Source organism: Colletotrichum spaethianum (assembly GCF_022836535.1).
Source record: "Colletotrichum spaethianum MAFF 239500 DNA, contig02, whole genome shotgun sequence".
NCBI classification, from domain to species: Eukaryota; Fungi; Ascomycota; class Sordariomycetes; order Glomerellales; family Glomerellaceae; genus Colletotrichum; species Colletotrichum spaethianum.
The window spans coordinates 189,806-206,435 of record NW_026054772.1 but is presented as its reverse complement, the minus strand read 5'-3'; the positions used below and the strand labels follow the sequence as shown (position 1 = coordinate 206,435).

The 16,630-nt window shown below is 54.7% G+C and overlaps 5 protein-coding genes across 5 annotated transcripts; 1 reads left to right on the top strand and 4 right to left on the bottom strand.

Annotated features, from left to right (window-relative positions):
- Positions 1–212: 212 nt before the first annotated feature.
- ColSpa_00925 (putative oxidoreductase) lies at positions 213–1,482 on the bottom strand (the record flags this gene model as incomplete). The annotated part of the gene is made up of 2 exons (XM_049267137.1): positions 213–1,345; positions 1,413–1,482. The coding sequence occupies 2 exons, from the start codon at positions 1,480–1,482 to the stop codon at positions 213–215; spliced, it is 1,203 nt and encodes a 400-aa protein (XP_049123094.1).
- A 1,026-nt stretch (positions 1,483–2,508) lies between these two features.
- Positions 2,509–3,837, top strand: ColSpa_00924 (phosphoserine aminotransferase; the record flags this gene model as incomplete). The annotated part of the gene is made up of 2 exons (XM_049267136.1): positions 2,509–3,413; positions 3,468–3,837. 2 exons carry the CDS (start codon positions 2,509–2,511, stop codon positions 3,835–3,837), a joined length of 1,275 nt encoding a protein of 424 aa, XP_049123093.1.
- Positions 3,838–4,999: 1,162 nt separating this feature from the next.
- Positions 5,000–6,200, bottom strand: ColSpa_00923 (vegetative incompatibility protein HET-E-1; the record flags this gene model as incomplete). Its single annotated transcript, XM_049267135.1, has 2 exons — positions 5,000–5,031; positions 5,060–6,200. 2 exons carry the CDS (start codon positions 6,198–6,200, stop codon positions 5,000–5,002), a joined length of 1,173 nt encoding a protein of 390 aa, XP_049123092.1.
- Positions 6,201–6,589: 389 nt separating this feature from the next.
- On the bottom strand, positions 6,590–11,956 carry ColSpa_00922 (Sad1-interacting factor 2; the record flags this gene model as incomplete). The annotated part of the gene is made up of 1 exon (XM_049267134.1): positions 6,590–11,956. The coding sequence occupies one exon, from the start codon at positions 11,954–11,956 to the stop codon at positions 6,590–6,592; it is 5,367 nt and encodes a 1,788-aa protein (XP_049123091.1).
- A 1,260-nt stretch (positions 11,957–13,216) lies between these two features.
- Positions 13,217–16,300, bottom strand: ColSpa_00921 (COPII coat assembly protein sec16; the record flags this gene model as incomplete). Its single annotated transcript, XM_049267133.1, has 2 exons — positions 13,217–13,791; positions 13,843–16,300. The coding sequence occupies 2 exons, from the start codon at positions 16,298–16,300 to the stop codon at positions 13,217–13,219; spliced, it is 3,033 nt and encodes a 1,010-aa protein (XP_049123090.1).
- Between the last annotated feature and the right edge of the window lie 330 nt (positions 16,301–16,630).

Sequence of the window (16,630 nt, the reverse complement as noted above, 5' to 3'; positions counted from 1 at the left end):
GCGACTCGACTTGATACAGGGATTTCCTAGGCCTCGGACAGTGTAATGATGGATTATGGGACCGGTGCATTTTTTGCGATGGCAGGCAACGCTAGGTATGCTTCACGCTTGTATTCTTTTCAAGATACCTATAGACGAACAACAATGGAGGTGTTTTTCACATTGTCAAATCGCTTTATATGCGGTCGCTTCTAGATTGTTCTTGGCCAGACTCAACCTGACGCGGTGGATGCCGGTGCGGGCGGTGGGGATTCCCTCGACTTTCCCTCCTTCGCCTCGGCCTTGAGTTCGCTTTCAAATATGTCAACAGCCAGGCTCGCATCCACAAAATCCTCCAGCTCCTCCGTCACCGTCTTCAGCTTCTCCTTGACCGCAGCAGCTCCCTCGAACCCGACAATGTGCCTTGCGGGCGGGTTCTCATGGCCACCAATGGCCGTCAGCGCATGCACCGTCTCCAGCACCAGCCTATCTATGGCGCTGGGCGGCAGCTTCGGGTACCGGACCTGAACCTCGTCCGTCTCGTTGGGGTCCGGCACGGCGGTGTCGGGGTTCATGTTGAGGACGTTGCCGAGCATGTCGCGGATACTGGGGGCTGGGTTGATCTCGGAGTCATACCACGGCAGCTGGGGTGCGAAGATGATTTTGTTGGTGAGGGACTGGATCTCCTTGTTGGGCTGGACAATGGTGATCTTGATGTTGAAGGGGGCGATCTCGTACGCGAGCGAGTCGCAGAACCCCTCGAGCGCCCAGATAGCCGAGGTATAGATGGGCATCCCTGGCGTGCCGATGTGGCCGCCCGTGCTGGAGAGGATGATGATGTGCCCCGTGTGCTGCGAGCGGAGGAGCGGCAGGGCGGCCTTGATGAAGTTGACCTGCGAGAAGAAAATTGTCTCAAACTGGTCACGGACAAGATTGTGGGTCTGGGGGGTCGTAGAGAGCTCCTCGATGCTTCCCACGACGGCTATTGTGGTCAGCATACTTGTCAACGTCGAGCAGTGAATGATTCGAGGGTTTACAATACCTTCAGATCTGCAACACAGCAGAATGTCTATTCGGCCAAACACCTGGACAGCCTCGGCGACGGCGGCACCGCACTGGCCCATAACGCGGCCATCGCAGCGGATGCCGCGTATCCTATCCTTCCATCCTTCGCGGTCTTTGCGGTTGCTCTTGCACTCGTTGATGAGCTCGCGGAACTCGGCACTGCGGCCGTCGTCTTCGATCTCACCCGGCGGCAGGCAGGCGACGACGTAGTCGCCGTGGGCGAGCAGCAGCCTGATGAGCCGGATGATGAGCGGCGAGAGGGCGGTGGTGAGAAACCACGTCCTAGGGGAGTTGTGCGTCGCTTTACGTGAGCTTAGCCACGTGCGAGACTCACTGGGGGAACAAACTGTCAAGATGGGACTACTCACGGAAAGACGGTGCGGGGATGGAATGTGAGTGCTTCGCCGCCGCGGCCTCCGACCCCTTGCGGTCCACCATGTCCGGCGGGACTTCTGAAAGATCCTCGTCCCTTTACGCACGGAACGGAGAACCCACAAATCAGTATTCCGTATCTCACATAAACCTCAACAACGGGGGGAAAAGCAAGAACATGTATGCACAGAAAGGTGGTGGGTAGACGTGGGGGGGGGGGCCATGTAGGTAAGGTAGGCAGGATTGGAGTGAGAATCTTGCATCTAGCGGCGACATGGGGGGGAATAGCGCGAAACAACGGACAGGAAGGAGGAAGGAAGAGGGATATTAATACATTATCTTATTAATGGCTTTCTAACGAGAAGCTCTGATACGGGCGATCTCAATCGCAAGGGACAGGTTTGGCAGCGGCTAGACGTGCCATTAAGGTTGCATTCACCTGGGTGTAATCTGCACAAAGGGCGTCGATCAATGGGAAGGGGAGGGGGGTGGATGTTTGGTCGTTGTTCATGGGTTGATACCGGTAGGAAGACTGACGGGGTTGAGAGAGGCACGGAAGAAACACGCGACATGGCACTAGTCGATCAAGCCCCAACCACCAAGGATGAGAGGGTGGAAAAAAAGGCCCCCAAGGCCCCCAACTAGCGGAACCCCCCCCTCTCTCTCACCATCTCCCCGCCCGCACGACCACGACCACGACCTAGCACGGATCTCAGTGCCCGAAGCGACCCAAGGCCCCCACCACGGGCCACCGCGGCCGGGATTCCTGGCGGCATTGGGAACCCCACGTCGCGCGACCTAAACTAGGAATCCGGGGGAATTGACCCCTCCATCCACTCACGTCATTTTTGTTTCCGACACCGGTGTTCCGTACCGCATTTTTGGCGGGGTTGCCTGTCTGGAATAACGACTTTTTTTTTCTGGCACCACCGCTCGAAGCCTGTCCCTCCGTGACTCATTGACAGCGACACCTCAGCCCTACATAAACTCAATCGAAGCAAACGACGATCCATTCTGCTGCAACCATCTTTGAGTGCCTGTGTCCCAAATACCCCAATTGCCCATTAAACCCCTCGATCCGAACCGCCCATCATGCCCACCCGCGCCGACATCACCTACTTCGGCGCCGGCCCCGCGCTGCTGCCCACCGACGTCCTGGAGACGGCCGCCCAGGCCCTGCTCGACTTCAACGGCACCGGCCTCGGCATTGCTGAGCACTCCCACCGCAGCGAGATCGCCACCAAGATCATCGAGGAGGCCAAGGCCGACCTGGCCTCCTACCTCGACATCCCCTCCGACTACGAAGTCCTCTTTATGCAGGCCGGCGGCAGCGGCGAGTTCTCCGCCACCGTCTACAACCTCGTCGGCGCCTGGGTCGCCCGCCAGCGCGACGCCGTCCTGCAGCGCCTCGGTGCCACGGACGAGACCGACGAAAAGGTCGTTGCGGAGCTGCGCAAGATCGTCGACGAGAAGCTCAAGCTCGACTACCTCGTTACCGGCGGCTGGTCCCAAAAGGCCAGCGCCGAGGCCGCGAGGCTCCTCGGCCCGGAGCACGTCAACGTCGTTGCCGACGCGCGCAAGATCAATGACGGCAAGTTCGGCAAGATCCCCGAGGAGAAGGACTGGAAGCTGAGCCAGGACGCCGCGATGGTGTACTACTGCGACAACGAGACGGTCGATGGTGTCGAGTTCCCCGGTTTCCCTGCGGCGCTGGCGCCCAAGGACAACGGGGAGGGCCCCATTGTGGTGGCCGACATGTCGTCCAACATCCTCTCGAGGCGCATCCCGGTCAAGAACTTCAGCGCCATCTTCTTTGGCGCGCAGAAGAACCTCGGCTCCACGGGCATCACCGTCGTCGTCATCAAGAAGAGCCTCCTCGCGCCCCAGCCCTCGCCCGCGCTGATGCGCAAGCTGGGCCTGCCCATTGCCCCAATTGTCTTGTCGTATGAGACCATTGCCAAGAACAACAGCTTGTACAACACTTTGAGCATCTTCGAGTGAGTCACCTCGTCCACCCTCTTCCTGATGCTTAGCAGCTAACCACATGCCAGCGTCTACATCGCCGGCCAGGTCCTCAAGAAGCTCCTCCGCACCTTCAATGACAAGGTCGACGGCCAGCAGGCCGTGGCCGACAAGAAGGCGGCACTCATCTACGCCGCTCTCGAGGCCCACCCGGACGTCTACCGCATCGTTCCGGACAAGTCTGTGCGCTCCCGCATGAACATTTGCTTCCGCGTTTCCAAGGGCGGCGACGTCGACGCCGCCGAGAAGGCCTTCCTCAAGGAGTCCACCGCCCAGGGCCTCACGGGTCTCAAGGGTCACCGCAGCGTCGGCGGCATCCGCGCTAGTAACTACAACTCCATCCCCCTCGAGGGCGCCGAGAAGCTGGCAAAGTTCATTGAGTCCTTTGCCAAGGCGTGAGTAGGGGTCAGTGAGTTGCGAGAGTAGTGCACCCCTCGTCTAGGGGTGCGGGCTTTTATGATACCATATGGGAAGGCATAACCAAAAATAGTGATATCGTTGGGAAGGAAAAGTGTATCGGGAATATCTAAGGGAGCCATCATTTAATTCAACATTGTATTGCCGGGGCTTGTGGCTTCATAGGATAACATGCCCAAGATATGGCCAAAACCATGCAGTCGTTCCACTCACCAATTGTTTCCCGTTGTCTTGGGTCTTGGCTTGAAGTATTAGGTATCGTCATGGTGCTTGTATTCGTCAGCGATGTTACTGCTGCTTTCAGTTCTGGTATCATGGGCTGGCTCATCGTATCAATCCGTAGCAATTTCAATTAAGAGAGTCTGAACTGGACAGAATAAGAAGCTTCCTTCAAAGTATACCTATCCACGTACATCACATCTAAGTGGCCGATGGCTGCCTGCCCTTTCTGACGCATATGTGGTTCCAATGGAGCGCAAGCTGCTTTGTTGTTTCATTGACAAGGCCAGAACCCTTTCGCCAAAGGGATTACACAATATGGTTTAATTCAATAGGTCGTGGCGGGAACTAGGTGGCTCTTCAAGGGACCACTTGATATATGTGTCAAACCGATCGTCAGACTCGACTGCTATCGCTCGGAGGGATTTCCTGCCAACGCGAAACTCAGGTTCCTCAATCCAACCCCTCACCTCTCGGAAGTCAGTGGTGTTGTCGAGGACGGCATCAACTATAGAAGGAAACGTCTTAACGGTGCCTCTAGGTCCTTTAGACGTCCGGGGGTACGGAGGCCACTTAATCACGCGAGTTTTGTCTTTTCCTGAAGCTGTGTGACCGGTAGTGTGGACTAGCACGAACTGTCTCTCTGAGGCTTCATCATCTGTCGATATGTCGCCAGATACGTCTGGAAGAACGCAGCGCAAAAGGTAAGCGCCGTACCCTTGGGTCGGCATCCAGTGTGAAGGGAGATATAATACCGTTTTCTTATTAGGTCCTTGATCTCGACTGACTGTCGGAGGAAAGACTTCGATGACCTTTGTCTCTCTAAGCTTTGAGTTCAACTCGAATGGCAAGGGGGGGATTGTCAACAGATAGCGGCCGAAATGAGACATAGGCATCGACGTGGCGTTCTTTAGTATCACCACTCTCATGCGCCCGACGACGTGGGATTTGCTGATACTTGAGTTGGATAACCTGATGGGCCCACACGGGGACTTGAGAAACTCATCGCCAGTCTGCGTGCCATCTTCGTGAAGACGAGGCGAGAACAGTGGGAAGCAGAGGTGGCCGAGGTCCCTGTCTTTGACATCCAATATAGCGTAGTGGCATACCTCGCGGCGGGCTCCTTGGAACATAGGTAGCCGGACAAGAGGCAGCTCGATCTGTAGCCCTCTGTTGGTCATCTGGAAGTCCGAAGAGGACGAGTTGAAATTTTCCAACGAAAGCGAGCCGGCGCGGGTGAAGAATGCTGGCGACGGAGCGAAGATGGAGCTTGTTTCGCCAATGGCCTGGTCGATCCCCCAAGCAAAAAGACTCTGGTCGGAGTACTCCTTGATGATTTCTTGTTGCAGCCGAACAAAAGCCCTCTCGCCTTCCCCATAGAGGAGCGGCATGTTGATATCGCAAAGACCAAGCAGGCAGTACGCCATGTCCTCTTTGCGCGACGTCCGTCTCCCGCTGGCCCAGGACATTCTGCTGGCGAGGGCTACATCCTGGAGCCGCCTGTGTCTGTTTAGAAAATCACAAGGTATTTTGGTGATTGTGGAAACCATCTCTGCAAGCGTCGATTTTTCTCCAATGAAGTTCCAATTTCGGTCGAAGAACGATACGATTCTCGGCGCCAAAAGCTCTTGAAGTGTCCATCCGCGGGTAAACCATCGGCTTCTTGCAAACTCATATTCCCATGCACCATTATTTGTGAAATGTTCTGTGTGCAGCACCACATCAGATATATGAGCGTAGCAAATCCTGGAGCCCTGGTACCATCGGAACATGGAGTTGATGGCCTCGGACAATTCGGCGCTGCTTGTTTTGTCGATGCAACATGTGTCGACCCAGGCGTAGCGTAACTGGTTCATCTTAGCCAGACGAGCCGTCTGCATGATCTTATCGAACCCGGCTCGTTGACGCAGCTTCGCAGCCTTTTCGACAGAACTGCGCCCAAGCGACGACAAAAGCGTTTCAATGGATGCGAAACTCTCGCGGTCGCCTTCGTACTCATGTAGCCAGCAGAGGTCTTGAAATGAGACTTCTTCTTTTCCCCACGTGTGGGAAAGTGTGGCATACTCCGGTATGTCATCGTCGAAAAACTCCTCTAATTGGAGCGTGTCCACGTTGATGAGTCTCATGTTGGTGTAGATGAACTTGGTAGTCAAGATATTCGCAAAAGGCGGGGCTGCTTGATGATCACGACTCGTCAATGGACTTCAAGATCAGGATGTACACAAAAGAGGCCAGGGGAGCCGCAGAGGCGCAGCACCATGTGCGGGGATTGGCGCATCAGAAATGACGCTGACCAACTGCGGATTACTAGCCAATGAACGAGTGCGTGATACGATGATTCTCATGCATAAAAAACGATATCATTCCTCATTGTGCTACCAAAACTCCAACAATGCTACAATTGATAAACAGGGCAACGCCGAGAAGCGCGAGAGGGGATGTGTCTATGTCTTAGAAAACCAATGCTGAAGTGATACCCGCCTGATGACTGCACCCACTGTCGTCTAGACGACTTCTAATCAAACAAGGTGTATCTTGAGTTGCCTGGCGGCTGTCTATTGCTCTCTTGATAGGAAGGGGGCGGCTGCGCCTGAGTTTGAGACTGGGAGGGGGCCGGTGGAAGAGCGGGAGGAGCAGAAGCGGCCTGCTGAGTCCACTGTGCTGTTTTGACCACCATCTTGGCGAAGTATTGCTGGATGAATGATTCACTGTGCGATGTTAGATTGTTATCCAGAAAAGCCAAAGAAACAATAACATACGTGTAGTAGCTGTGGTCTGAGTTGTGAGGTTGAACCAAATTGTGCGCCAATTCGTGAGCCAGCACAACCCACCACCACACGGCCGCCTCGGCCTTTGCCTCGCCTGATAGGTTTCTGGTCATTTTGTTTGCATGCAGCTGCAAGAAGAACCGCAGATTGCAGAATACACTGCCGCTGCTGTTGAATGCAATGGTGGAACCTGACTCGTCGTAGAAAATGTGAAGAACTCGTGGAGAGAGCGAGTAAACGCCGCCAACCTCTGTGAGAAGAGAGGCGAACGCATTGATGGGTCCGTGGTAATTTGAGAGGAACTGAACCGGTTCCATTGATAGATTCTTGGAGACGAAGACCTTCATTCCATTCGATGCTTCAGCCGCGAAAACAATATTCTGCGACGGGGTGCTGTCACAGTACGTGGCCTGTTCCTTGACTTCGTTTACGCTCGGTGGCGAGAAGACAGTGTTAGAGTCATGAGCTCTGGTAGAGTTGATGGCGTTCAGCAGGTTCTGTCCGACGGTTGCCGGGTTCGTCACGCGGCCATCGTCCTTCGGCTTATGTGTATCGCTGCTGGGATGGGGTGGAACGCCTTGCGACTGGTTCTCAAGTGGCTTGTCGATGAATTTCTGAAGCTGGTCTTCCGCCTCATCGTCCTCATTTGTGTCGAAGCCAAAGCGACGCGTAAGGTTTGAGAAGAGACCCTTGCCCTTCCGTGACTGTTGTGGAGGGGGTAGCTTGTGAGAGTCATCCGGACTGTCATTCATAAAGGAGCCCGGCATGACTGGCTCGGGGGTTCTCGTGGCCTGCCGAGCAGCCTCAGCAGCCTTGGCTTGCTGGCCCCATTCTTGCTCTTTTTCTTGAATCCGCTTCTGCTCAGCTTCCAGTGCCTTCCGACGCTCCTCCTCAGCAAACCTTGCCTCAGCAGCCTTGGCTCGCAGAATTCGGTCGACGTTGTAACCTCGGGCTCGCAATCCGTAAAGGTCAAGGGTAAGGAAGGGCTCGAAAAAGAGATAAGCTTGCTGATTCGGCCGAGACAGGAGGAGCTGGCAGATGGCCTGGCCGACCTGGTACATATCAGGTTGTCCTTCAGCTGCCACGTACAGAATCCAGGTTGACCCGGACTGAGCACTGGCGGCAGATCTCTTCTCCGTATGAGAGTGACTATGGCCCTTGAGCGAGCGACGAAGTGCGACGGAACGAACAAGTTCGACTTGTAAGCTCTTCTCCAGCCACTTGGCATCATGCTTGATATAGTCCCGTCGGTAGTTCGAATATTCGTGGAGGAAGATCTTGGAGCGCTCAAGGACGTGCTTTCGCAATGTGGCTGCCCGGTCTTGCTTGTCTACATGGGGACCAATCCTCACCTCCTCTTGCACGAGCGAGCTCAACGTCGAAGCGCCAAGTTGGTGGTAAAACTCTTCCAGAACTTCCTCTTCAGGTGCAGTAATCAAGTAATCCTTGAACAGGCGATAGCTGATAATGTCGTCCAGAATGACAATGCGGTTGGCCGCGGCTAGCTGGTACTGCTTGATAGGCGCGTCGTCGTCATCGATGTCAATAAGCTTGTCCTTGGATGGTGGCGATGCAATCTCTTTGGCGGCGAGCAGGAAAGGAGAAGACTTCATTTTTCTGATGAGTTCTTTGTCCCTCTTCAGAGTTGACATGTTCTCGGCCAGTGACTTCAAAAGAGCGAGGTACTTATCCGGACTCTGAAGGATGCTGAGAAGTCGAGCAGGCTCGCTGCAAGCAAGATGTGCAATCTCTGGCTTCGTTGGTTCGTTCTTGGCGCCACACTTAAACAAGAAAGTGTTGGCATTTGCCCCATAGTCGACGAAGTCAAAGATGTCGCCATACGTTGCAGAGGTACCCAAGTAGCACCGCCGGGGGCTGATATGGGTGGTGTAAGAACCGGACTTCTCGTTGCCATCACGAGATTTCCTTGTGACGGGAACAATAGGTGCATCTCGCAACTTGGCCAGGCTGCCTTCGCCCAGATCACCGATACGCAGAGCAAAGTACTCGAAGAGAGTGACTGCGGCCTGTCGATCCTGAGGTGGCTTGGCCAGCAAACGAGAGACGCACTCAGCGATGGGTGGGTCCCTCGCCACACCGAACTTGTTAGCATGCACATGAAGCTCCTTCTTAAGAATATCAAAGCCCAGAACGGCGGCACGATCGTTCGTGAAACAAGCCGAGGGTGTAACCAGTCGGTTGTCATTCTGAAGAGGCAAGAAAGCTTTGCGACTATCAGCGAGATTGAAAGCTCCGTAGCCGTTGAGGTGGTGGTTTGTAATGAAGTAGGTCATTGCGGACACCCTCAGTTCCGCATCATTTGAAGACATCATATTGACCATCTCTATAACAGACGGGTATGGCCGTAGGCCCAAGGTCGATAAGAAACGACCTTCAGGACTGTTTGGCCTGTAACTTCCGGGTGGACCAGGCCACTGCAAAACTGGCAGTCTGAGAGCTCTCAGTGTGTCCTGGGGCTCAAACAACTCCGAGACCTTGTACAACTCAGTAGTGCCTTTGGTGGGCTCCGCGGCTTTTGGTCCGGCTTCTGCGGGACAGAAACGGGTCTCCTTAAGCTTTTTCATGTCGGCAGCCGGAATATCGTCCTTGACAGAGGCAAGGTACTTGATGAGTTCCATATGGCTCCACCTCTGGGCACCACCCTCGGCTGAAGGACTCAAGAGTCGAGAGAAGATGGTGTCAAGATCGACAGTTTTGCGCACTCCAATGGCTGAAAGAAACTTCTCCTTCAAGCCCTGGCAGCCCTGAATGGTAGGCAGGTCGTCGAAAAGCTTGACGCTAGGGAAGAAAGAGTCAGTTGGCTTCTTCATACCAGTCTTTGTCGGCATGACGGTATGAGCTTGAAGAAGGGTAACAATAGTCCCTTTGGAACTTTGGCTGGTGTTGTCCCAGTTCTTGGACAGCACTGTAAGAACTTGAACTGCGAACTTGGAAGACTTTTTCAGATTCTGTTCGTCAGGTCTGCTGGAACTGAACTCGAGCAAGTACCGCAGCCAAGGCACAATCTCAAGAGGCTCCCAACCAAGAGCCTGTAACTCGGGAGCGGAACAGGTGGTGGTGTATGCCAGAGGGATAGTACTCGGCGGAATGGGCAGATTCGCTGGAATCTTGTTTGCTGCCTGGTAGTTCGTGATGGAACCAAGCGCAATGATATCGCCTTGGTCACTACCATCCTCGCTGACAGTCGCGACAGCAACATCGAGGAGACGGGCTTTGCTGGGAGGATCCAACTCTCCGCTAAGGGCCTTCTTTCCGGCCCAGCTGATGAAGTTGATGAGTTGCTCCTTGTTCATGGCCTTGGTCTCCAGCTCTGTCCGAACGTCATCCACAGTGATTGGGCTGATGAGACCAAAGTCCATCAGCTTCCTCACGAAAGCGTTCTCCATAAGCTCGCGAGGCACAACAGGGATGGTATCAACAAATTTGCTGAGCTCATCGGAGCCAAGTCGCACCTTGGTACTGGACAGGACCCCCCGGGAAGAAAAGACTTCGATGGAAGCCTTTTTGAAAGCCGTCCAGAATGCTTCCTCAAGAATCTGGGAAACCTGGCCGCTTGGTGTGGAGTCAGTGAAAGTGAATGTCTTGAGAATGTGAAGCGCTTCGGGTAAGAGCTTGGCAAGGTCTTCAGCCGGAATCTTGGTTGCAGCTCCAACCAGTTTCTTTATCTTTGAATCGAGGTCGCTCATCTCATTGATGAATGCAAGTCTTGTCATGATACCAGCCGCTCGGAGCATTTCGATGTTCCATGTTCTGACCCATCGTGCATTGAGGTCAATCGCCTCACGCTCAACAGTAGGGATAACTGACTGAGCGGAGATGTGCATACCGGCACCAGTTGTTTGTGTTGTAGGGAACCCAATAAAGATGCGGCCACCTGGTTTCTTACTGGGCAGTACTGAAGCGAATACGTCCACCGACTTAGAGATGGTGTCGGAGCGTGAGCTCTCTGAAGCCATGGTTTCGTCGTACGATGAAGTGAGGATGGCAAGCTTTGTAGTCTTTGGCGGTGGTTTCTTCGTGGCACGCTCCAGCTCCGTGGCGAATGATGTCGATACACTGGTCTTGACCCAGGCGGTTGTTACTCGGAGAAAGATGGTCGAGGTAGAAATCTTGGTGACATCCTCGCTGATCTCCTCCTGAGCCGCTGCTTCCTCTTTCAGCTGCTTTCCTTTGGCAGTGGCTTGTGAAGCGCTGGATGTCAGTCTCGAGAAGAAGCTTCGGAGCGATGGGACTTCGGACCCAAGACCGTACTGGTCGGCTGCCTTGGCCGCCGTTGCAGCCTTGGGCTTCCATCCGGCGACACTCATAACAGCTGCATCGATCTGAGTGCTGGTGCGCTCGACAGAATTGACCTTCATCAACCCTTCTCTTGTCCGTGTTTCGATGTCTCTCGGGATGGGCACGTCGAGGCTAGGCGAGGTCTTTTTGTGAAGATCCAGAATCTTGTAGTCGTCTATCCAAAACTCGACATGCTGCAGAGCAACAAAGGTCAGACTCGTGGCGAGGAACTGACTGACGGACAGAAGATTCGGCAAAGGCGTGGTGGAATTGCGGTAGTCGAGGACAAAGGTAGTGTCGGAACTGCTCTGGTCCGCGGGCAGAGTAGACTTCTTGGTGAAGAGAGCATTCCCTTTCCAGTAGAATGCCATGGCCTCGTTTCCGGAGCTCACAAAGGGTTCTTCGCAGTCGGCAAAGACGCTGTAGAATCCAACACCAAATGCGCCAATCTTTGTTTCATCGGGGTTTCCCTCAGCAATTCTCTTCAATCTTCCCCAATCCGTCTTGGTGAATGGCTGACCGTCGTTTGCCACGACCAAGCGACGCAGTGTGTGGTTCGCAATAACATGCTTGAGGAGTTCGGAACGGTTCGTGGTAGCTGGAAGTGCTACTGAAGTCGAAGGCAATGTCTCCCACTTGACCTTTACGGTCGTTGCTTGGGCATCGGCGGCGTTTTGGATCAGCTCTCGCAATGTTGTCCATTCGCCGGAGTATCTGGCAAGGACCTTATCGATCAAGGCACGGGTATCGACAGTGACGGCTTCTTCGTCTTCGCCGCCCTGCATAGCAGCAGCTTTCAGCCGCGAGTAGTCCATCGTGGGGTATTGCTCGGTAGTATTACTGTGCGCATGCGTTCATCGTCGAGTAGGCTGGGTGTGTAGGGTTACTGCAAAGAGAGTCGTAACGAAGGAGGCCTCGGTGGATTTTATAAGCCCAGGCAGTCGTGAAGGTGGCGGGACACCAAGGTCAGGCGGAAAAGGTGTGGTGGGAGATGGGAGGTAGCTAGGTAGGTGGTGGCGATACACCTTCAGGTGAGGTCGGTCAGTTGTTGATGGAGAAGAAGGTGAAGAAGGCTGAGACGTGAACGTTTCGCTCATGCAATAAGCAGGCCCAAAGCAGGACAATGGCAATGCCGGGAAACCAGGAGCGAGGTAAAGGATGATGCTGAGGTGAAGCAGGCAGACACTTAGAACTGAGTTACCATACAAGAGGAAACAGAAAACATTCAGGTCGTTAGCCTCAAAGACCGCCGTCACTGAACCGCTTCAGAATATCGCGCTCCTCTTCAGTGCAGTAGTCAGCCTGAGCCGAGAACCGTTTTAGCTTCCATGACCCTCTAAAACGCGTCGTTTTGGGAAGGTTTGGGCGTCTGGCCGCTTCAAGGCTGCCGCATTGCGTGCACATCCACCTAGGTTCCAGCAATACCGTCCCAGACCGGCCCAATCACACGCTCCATTGATAAGACACCAGCTTGCCTTATCGCCACTCGGCATCCTAGGTAGATCCCTGCAGACACTGGACCCTGGATATCTCAGCTCTAAACCCGCAAACTCCGATTCTTAACTGACCTGCTGTTCCTTGTGGGTGGCCGAATGGTCGTTTCTTCCCAGGCACCCAGGGCATGTTTTCAAAAAATACCACAGATGGAAATAGGAAATCCCCCGTGATGGATGTTCCTCAGTGGTAACAGTTCTACGGGAAAGACGAGGCAAAATGTCGACAGCGACCTGTAAGATATTATTCAAGTTCATTTATCCGGATGCCCGTGGCAACATCATAAGAGAGGACCAACCTGACAAATCATGCTTTTACGCTTCCGGAATCGACGTGCTCATATTGATGACAATACAGTGCAATGGAAATTGGAGCTATATGTTCTCATCTGAGCCGCGAAAAGTGATACAACGTGGCTATTCATTCCGCAGCGGAGACACTCCTGGGATGGGGAGTGGTCCGATCAACTATTACAATGCTTTTACTTGAAAGTCTATATTACAACATTCCGTCGCCGGTTTTTTTCAACCCGCTACGTTCGCTTGTGCGTTTAGAAACTGCATTTCTGGTGTACATCCTCCCTACTTGGCCATCACATCGACATATCGGCCGCCCTTCTTCGCCTTCTTGGCTCCCGGCTTGCGCGGGCCTGCCGCACTGATCAAGTCGTCAATGCTGCTGGCGTTGCTCATGCTTGTCGCTGGTCGGCTAGGGGGGCCGGCAAGAGGTCCACCAGTGCTCGTGCTCGATACCGATCGCATCAGGCCTGGTGGTCGCGGTCCTGGAGGAACACCAAGGCTCTCCTGGGACGACGCCTTGGCGAGCGCCGGGCCCGGCGGTCCCCCAGGGGGGGCGCTTGACCGGCCCATCGGTGGTGTCATGGTGCGAGGTGGCGGGGGCGTGCCCGTGTTGGATCTCGGACCGGCCTTTGGCGGCGGCGGTGTTGCGGTCTTTGCCGGAGTAGTTTCTGCGCCCGCCTTCTTGTTCACCCAGCGCTTGAGGTCGGGGTCGTATACAAAGCTACTGGATTCACCAAGATTGGCCTTGACAGGTTTGTTGCCCTGCTGAGGCTCGGGGCTGGCTTCCTTCTTGCCGCCAAACCAGCTGGTGAAACCCCATCCCTTCTTCTGCTGCTGCTGAGCTGCTGCTCGCTTGGCTGTGTCCGCTGTTAGCACAGCCGGGTTCAAGGTACGATTCTAATGCTTACCGTCTTCTTCAGCCGCTTTCTTGAACATTTCTTCGTTCTCCTTGTCCTTGTCGGATTTACTCTTGTCTTGAGACTTGAGCGCCTTGAGGGCAGGGATATCGTCATCGTCATCGTCATCCATGAAACTCTTGGACTTCGGCTTGCTCTCGGAGGCTTCATCGTCATTATCGGGTTCGGCGTCGTACGAGGGGGGTTCGTAGCCGTACGGCTGGTAAGTGGGGGGCTCGTAACCGCCAGCGCCACCGGATTCCTGAGCTTGTGTCCCGTTCACATCATCAGGTGTCATGGACGGCGGCTCATATCCGTACAAAGGTGGCTGGTAGCCTGAGCTAGCCAGGTTGGGCTGCTGACTGTTTTCCGTTGGCTCTTGGGCCTGGGCCTCCGCTGCCGGGACAGTGGGAGCTTGGCTTGCGCCATAGGGCTCATATCCTTGGTACGCCGACTTTCTCGGCGACTGCCCCGGAGGGGTGAGAGCTGCACCAGCCAGCATATGAGCAGAAGTGGTTGTCTCTTGGCCACTACCGTAAGTAGGCGGGGTGTAACTATGCGATGGCGCTGCAGAAGTCTGAGGAACATATCCACCATTTGTGAAGCTAGGTTGCGAATCCATCGATGTTCGAGGTTCGTACGGACTGCGGGAGTATTCATTAGATGAGCGTCCGACTGAAGCCGGGCCTGGTGTGTACCCAGAACCAGGTTCGTAAGAGCTGGAAAGCGCAGGTGTTTGAGATGTGGCAGGCGCATATCGGGACGCGGCCCTTGTAGCGGGGACCGGGGCCGTGGTAGGCGGAGAGCCCACCGGGAAACTCGGGGCACCAGCTCCGTAGATGGGTTCGAAGTTCGTTACAGATGGCGATCGACTAATGGTGGGAGTGCCTCCTGCCAAACGAGCAAACGGTCCGGATTCCATACCGCCGTCGGCGGATGCGCCAGCGGCAGAGCCGTCATTCTCATCGCCGGCAACGAACTTATTGAAGCGGCTCCAAACTGTATCCGAGACCTTGTTCATACTGGGTTTGGGGATCCAAGAAGACGATTCCTCCTTGGGAGCCTGTCTGAGTCTCGTCCTGAGGTTCTCTACAGCTGTCTCCAGGATCGGATGGTGGTAGGGAGATCTCTTAGTTTGAGCGTTGATGGAGGTGGCAAGGGCCTCGCAGTATTGCAACGCCTTGTCGCGGAGGCCATACTCGGCGAGTGTCATGGCGTGTTGTAATTTATACGCAGCCAAGTGTGGCACGCCAACGGACAAGGTTGAGCCACCTGCGAGTGATAGGCCGTACTCATAAACCTCGCTCAACAACAAAGCCTCGGTCTCCTTTGCGAATTGCTCACCCTGCGTCTTGTGGTCCGCTCCAACAAGGACAAAGTTTGAGGCAATATCGTCCAGACCCCCGAAGACAGTGGCTTTCCTGGCAAAGAGGAAACATATATGCGCGGCTTCGGCTCGTCCATATGAGGATAACAAGTTACCCAGGGCATTCAGAGCACGAATGTCCTCAGGGCTTCTGTTACTCAATACCAGTCCAAGAGTCTCGCGCCATTTGTCAAGGCCTTCAGTGGCATCCTTGGTCGGCCCGGTAGACGAGGCCGTGTTGACAAGTTGGAAGCCGGCGCGAGCGTGTGCGGGAACCAGTTCATCGACGCAATCGTCATAGTTTCCAGAGAGAACCTTGTAGAGAGCAGCGATGGACTCATTGTTGTGCCCTGGGTAGTTGACCTCTTTCCTGACGAATTCCTGTGCAACTTGCTTGTAGAGATCTGGGGACACAGTGTTGGAAATCAACATGGCATGTCCCCAGAGTCGCTTGTCAACAGCAACCCAAACCGCCTTTTCTCGGTCACCAACCAGCAAATGCTTTCGAATCTGGTCCATAACGGACGAGTCCACGGCATCAGCCTTCATCTGTGTTGAAGAAGACTCTTGGAGTGCATCGACACCACTGATACCGGCACCGTAGCCCGTCGCGCCTTCGGATTCAGGGGTGGAAAGACCAGGAGCTAGTACTTCTCTGACAGCCTTGTCAACTGCGGCAGTGCCTTCCAAGACGCCATCGTGTTCAACAAAGACTCTGAGAATTTTCCAGAGGAGCACTCTCTCAATGGTACGCTTGTGCTCATGGGACAGCTGGGTTTGGAATGAAACCTCGGGAAGCTCCCTCTCTAACGTCTCTATGCCTGCGGTTAACCAGGCCAGTGTTTCTTTCTTCTTTGACTTTCCACGCAGGGGTCCTGGGAATTTTGCCAGCCTTTCTTCGAGCGGCTGAATGTCCTTAACATGTTTAACGTGAACCTCTCCAGGGCTGCGGATGATCATCGGAGCTGTTGAGCCCATGCCGTAACGTGGTACGTTTTTGGGGAACGAAGTAATAATAGTACCGCCAACGCCCCACGAGATGATCGGCGCGCCTTTCCATCTTTGCAGGGGATCGTTCTCACGGCCATCGGTCGGCGCGACCATGTTCAAGGATTGGGAGGGTCCACGGGGGCGGGACACAGGAGCCTGTGCCGGCTGGAACGATCTGGTTGCCCGGGGCGATGGTGGGCTTTGGACCGAAGATGGCCGAGGCACAGGCTGAGAGGATGGGCGTGCTCCATGGGAAGATCCCGGTGACTGCGTTAGGGACCGCGGAGGTGGTGCAAACCTGTTGTCTGGCGGCGAATCGTGAAGGGCAGCTTGTGGTAAGTAGCCAGAAGTAGATCTCTTTGAAGGCGACAAAGTCGAGTTCATAGGAAGGCCTTGGGAAGATGGCGGGGGCGTCTGCCTCGCAGCCATTGGGGGCGCCGGGCT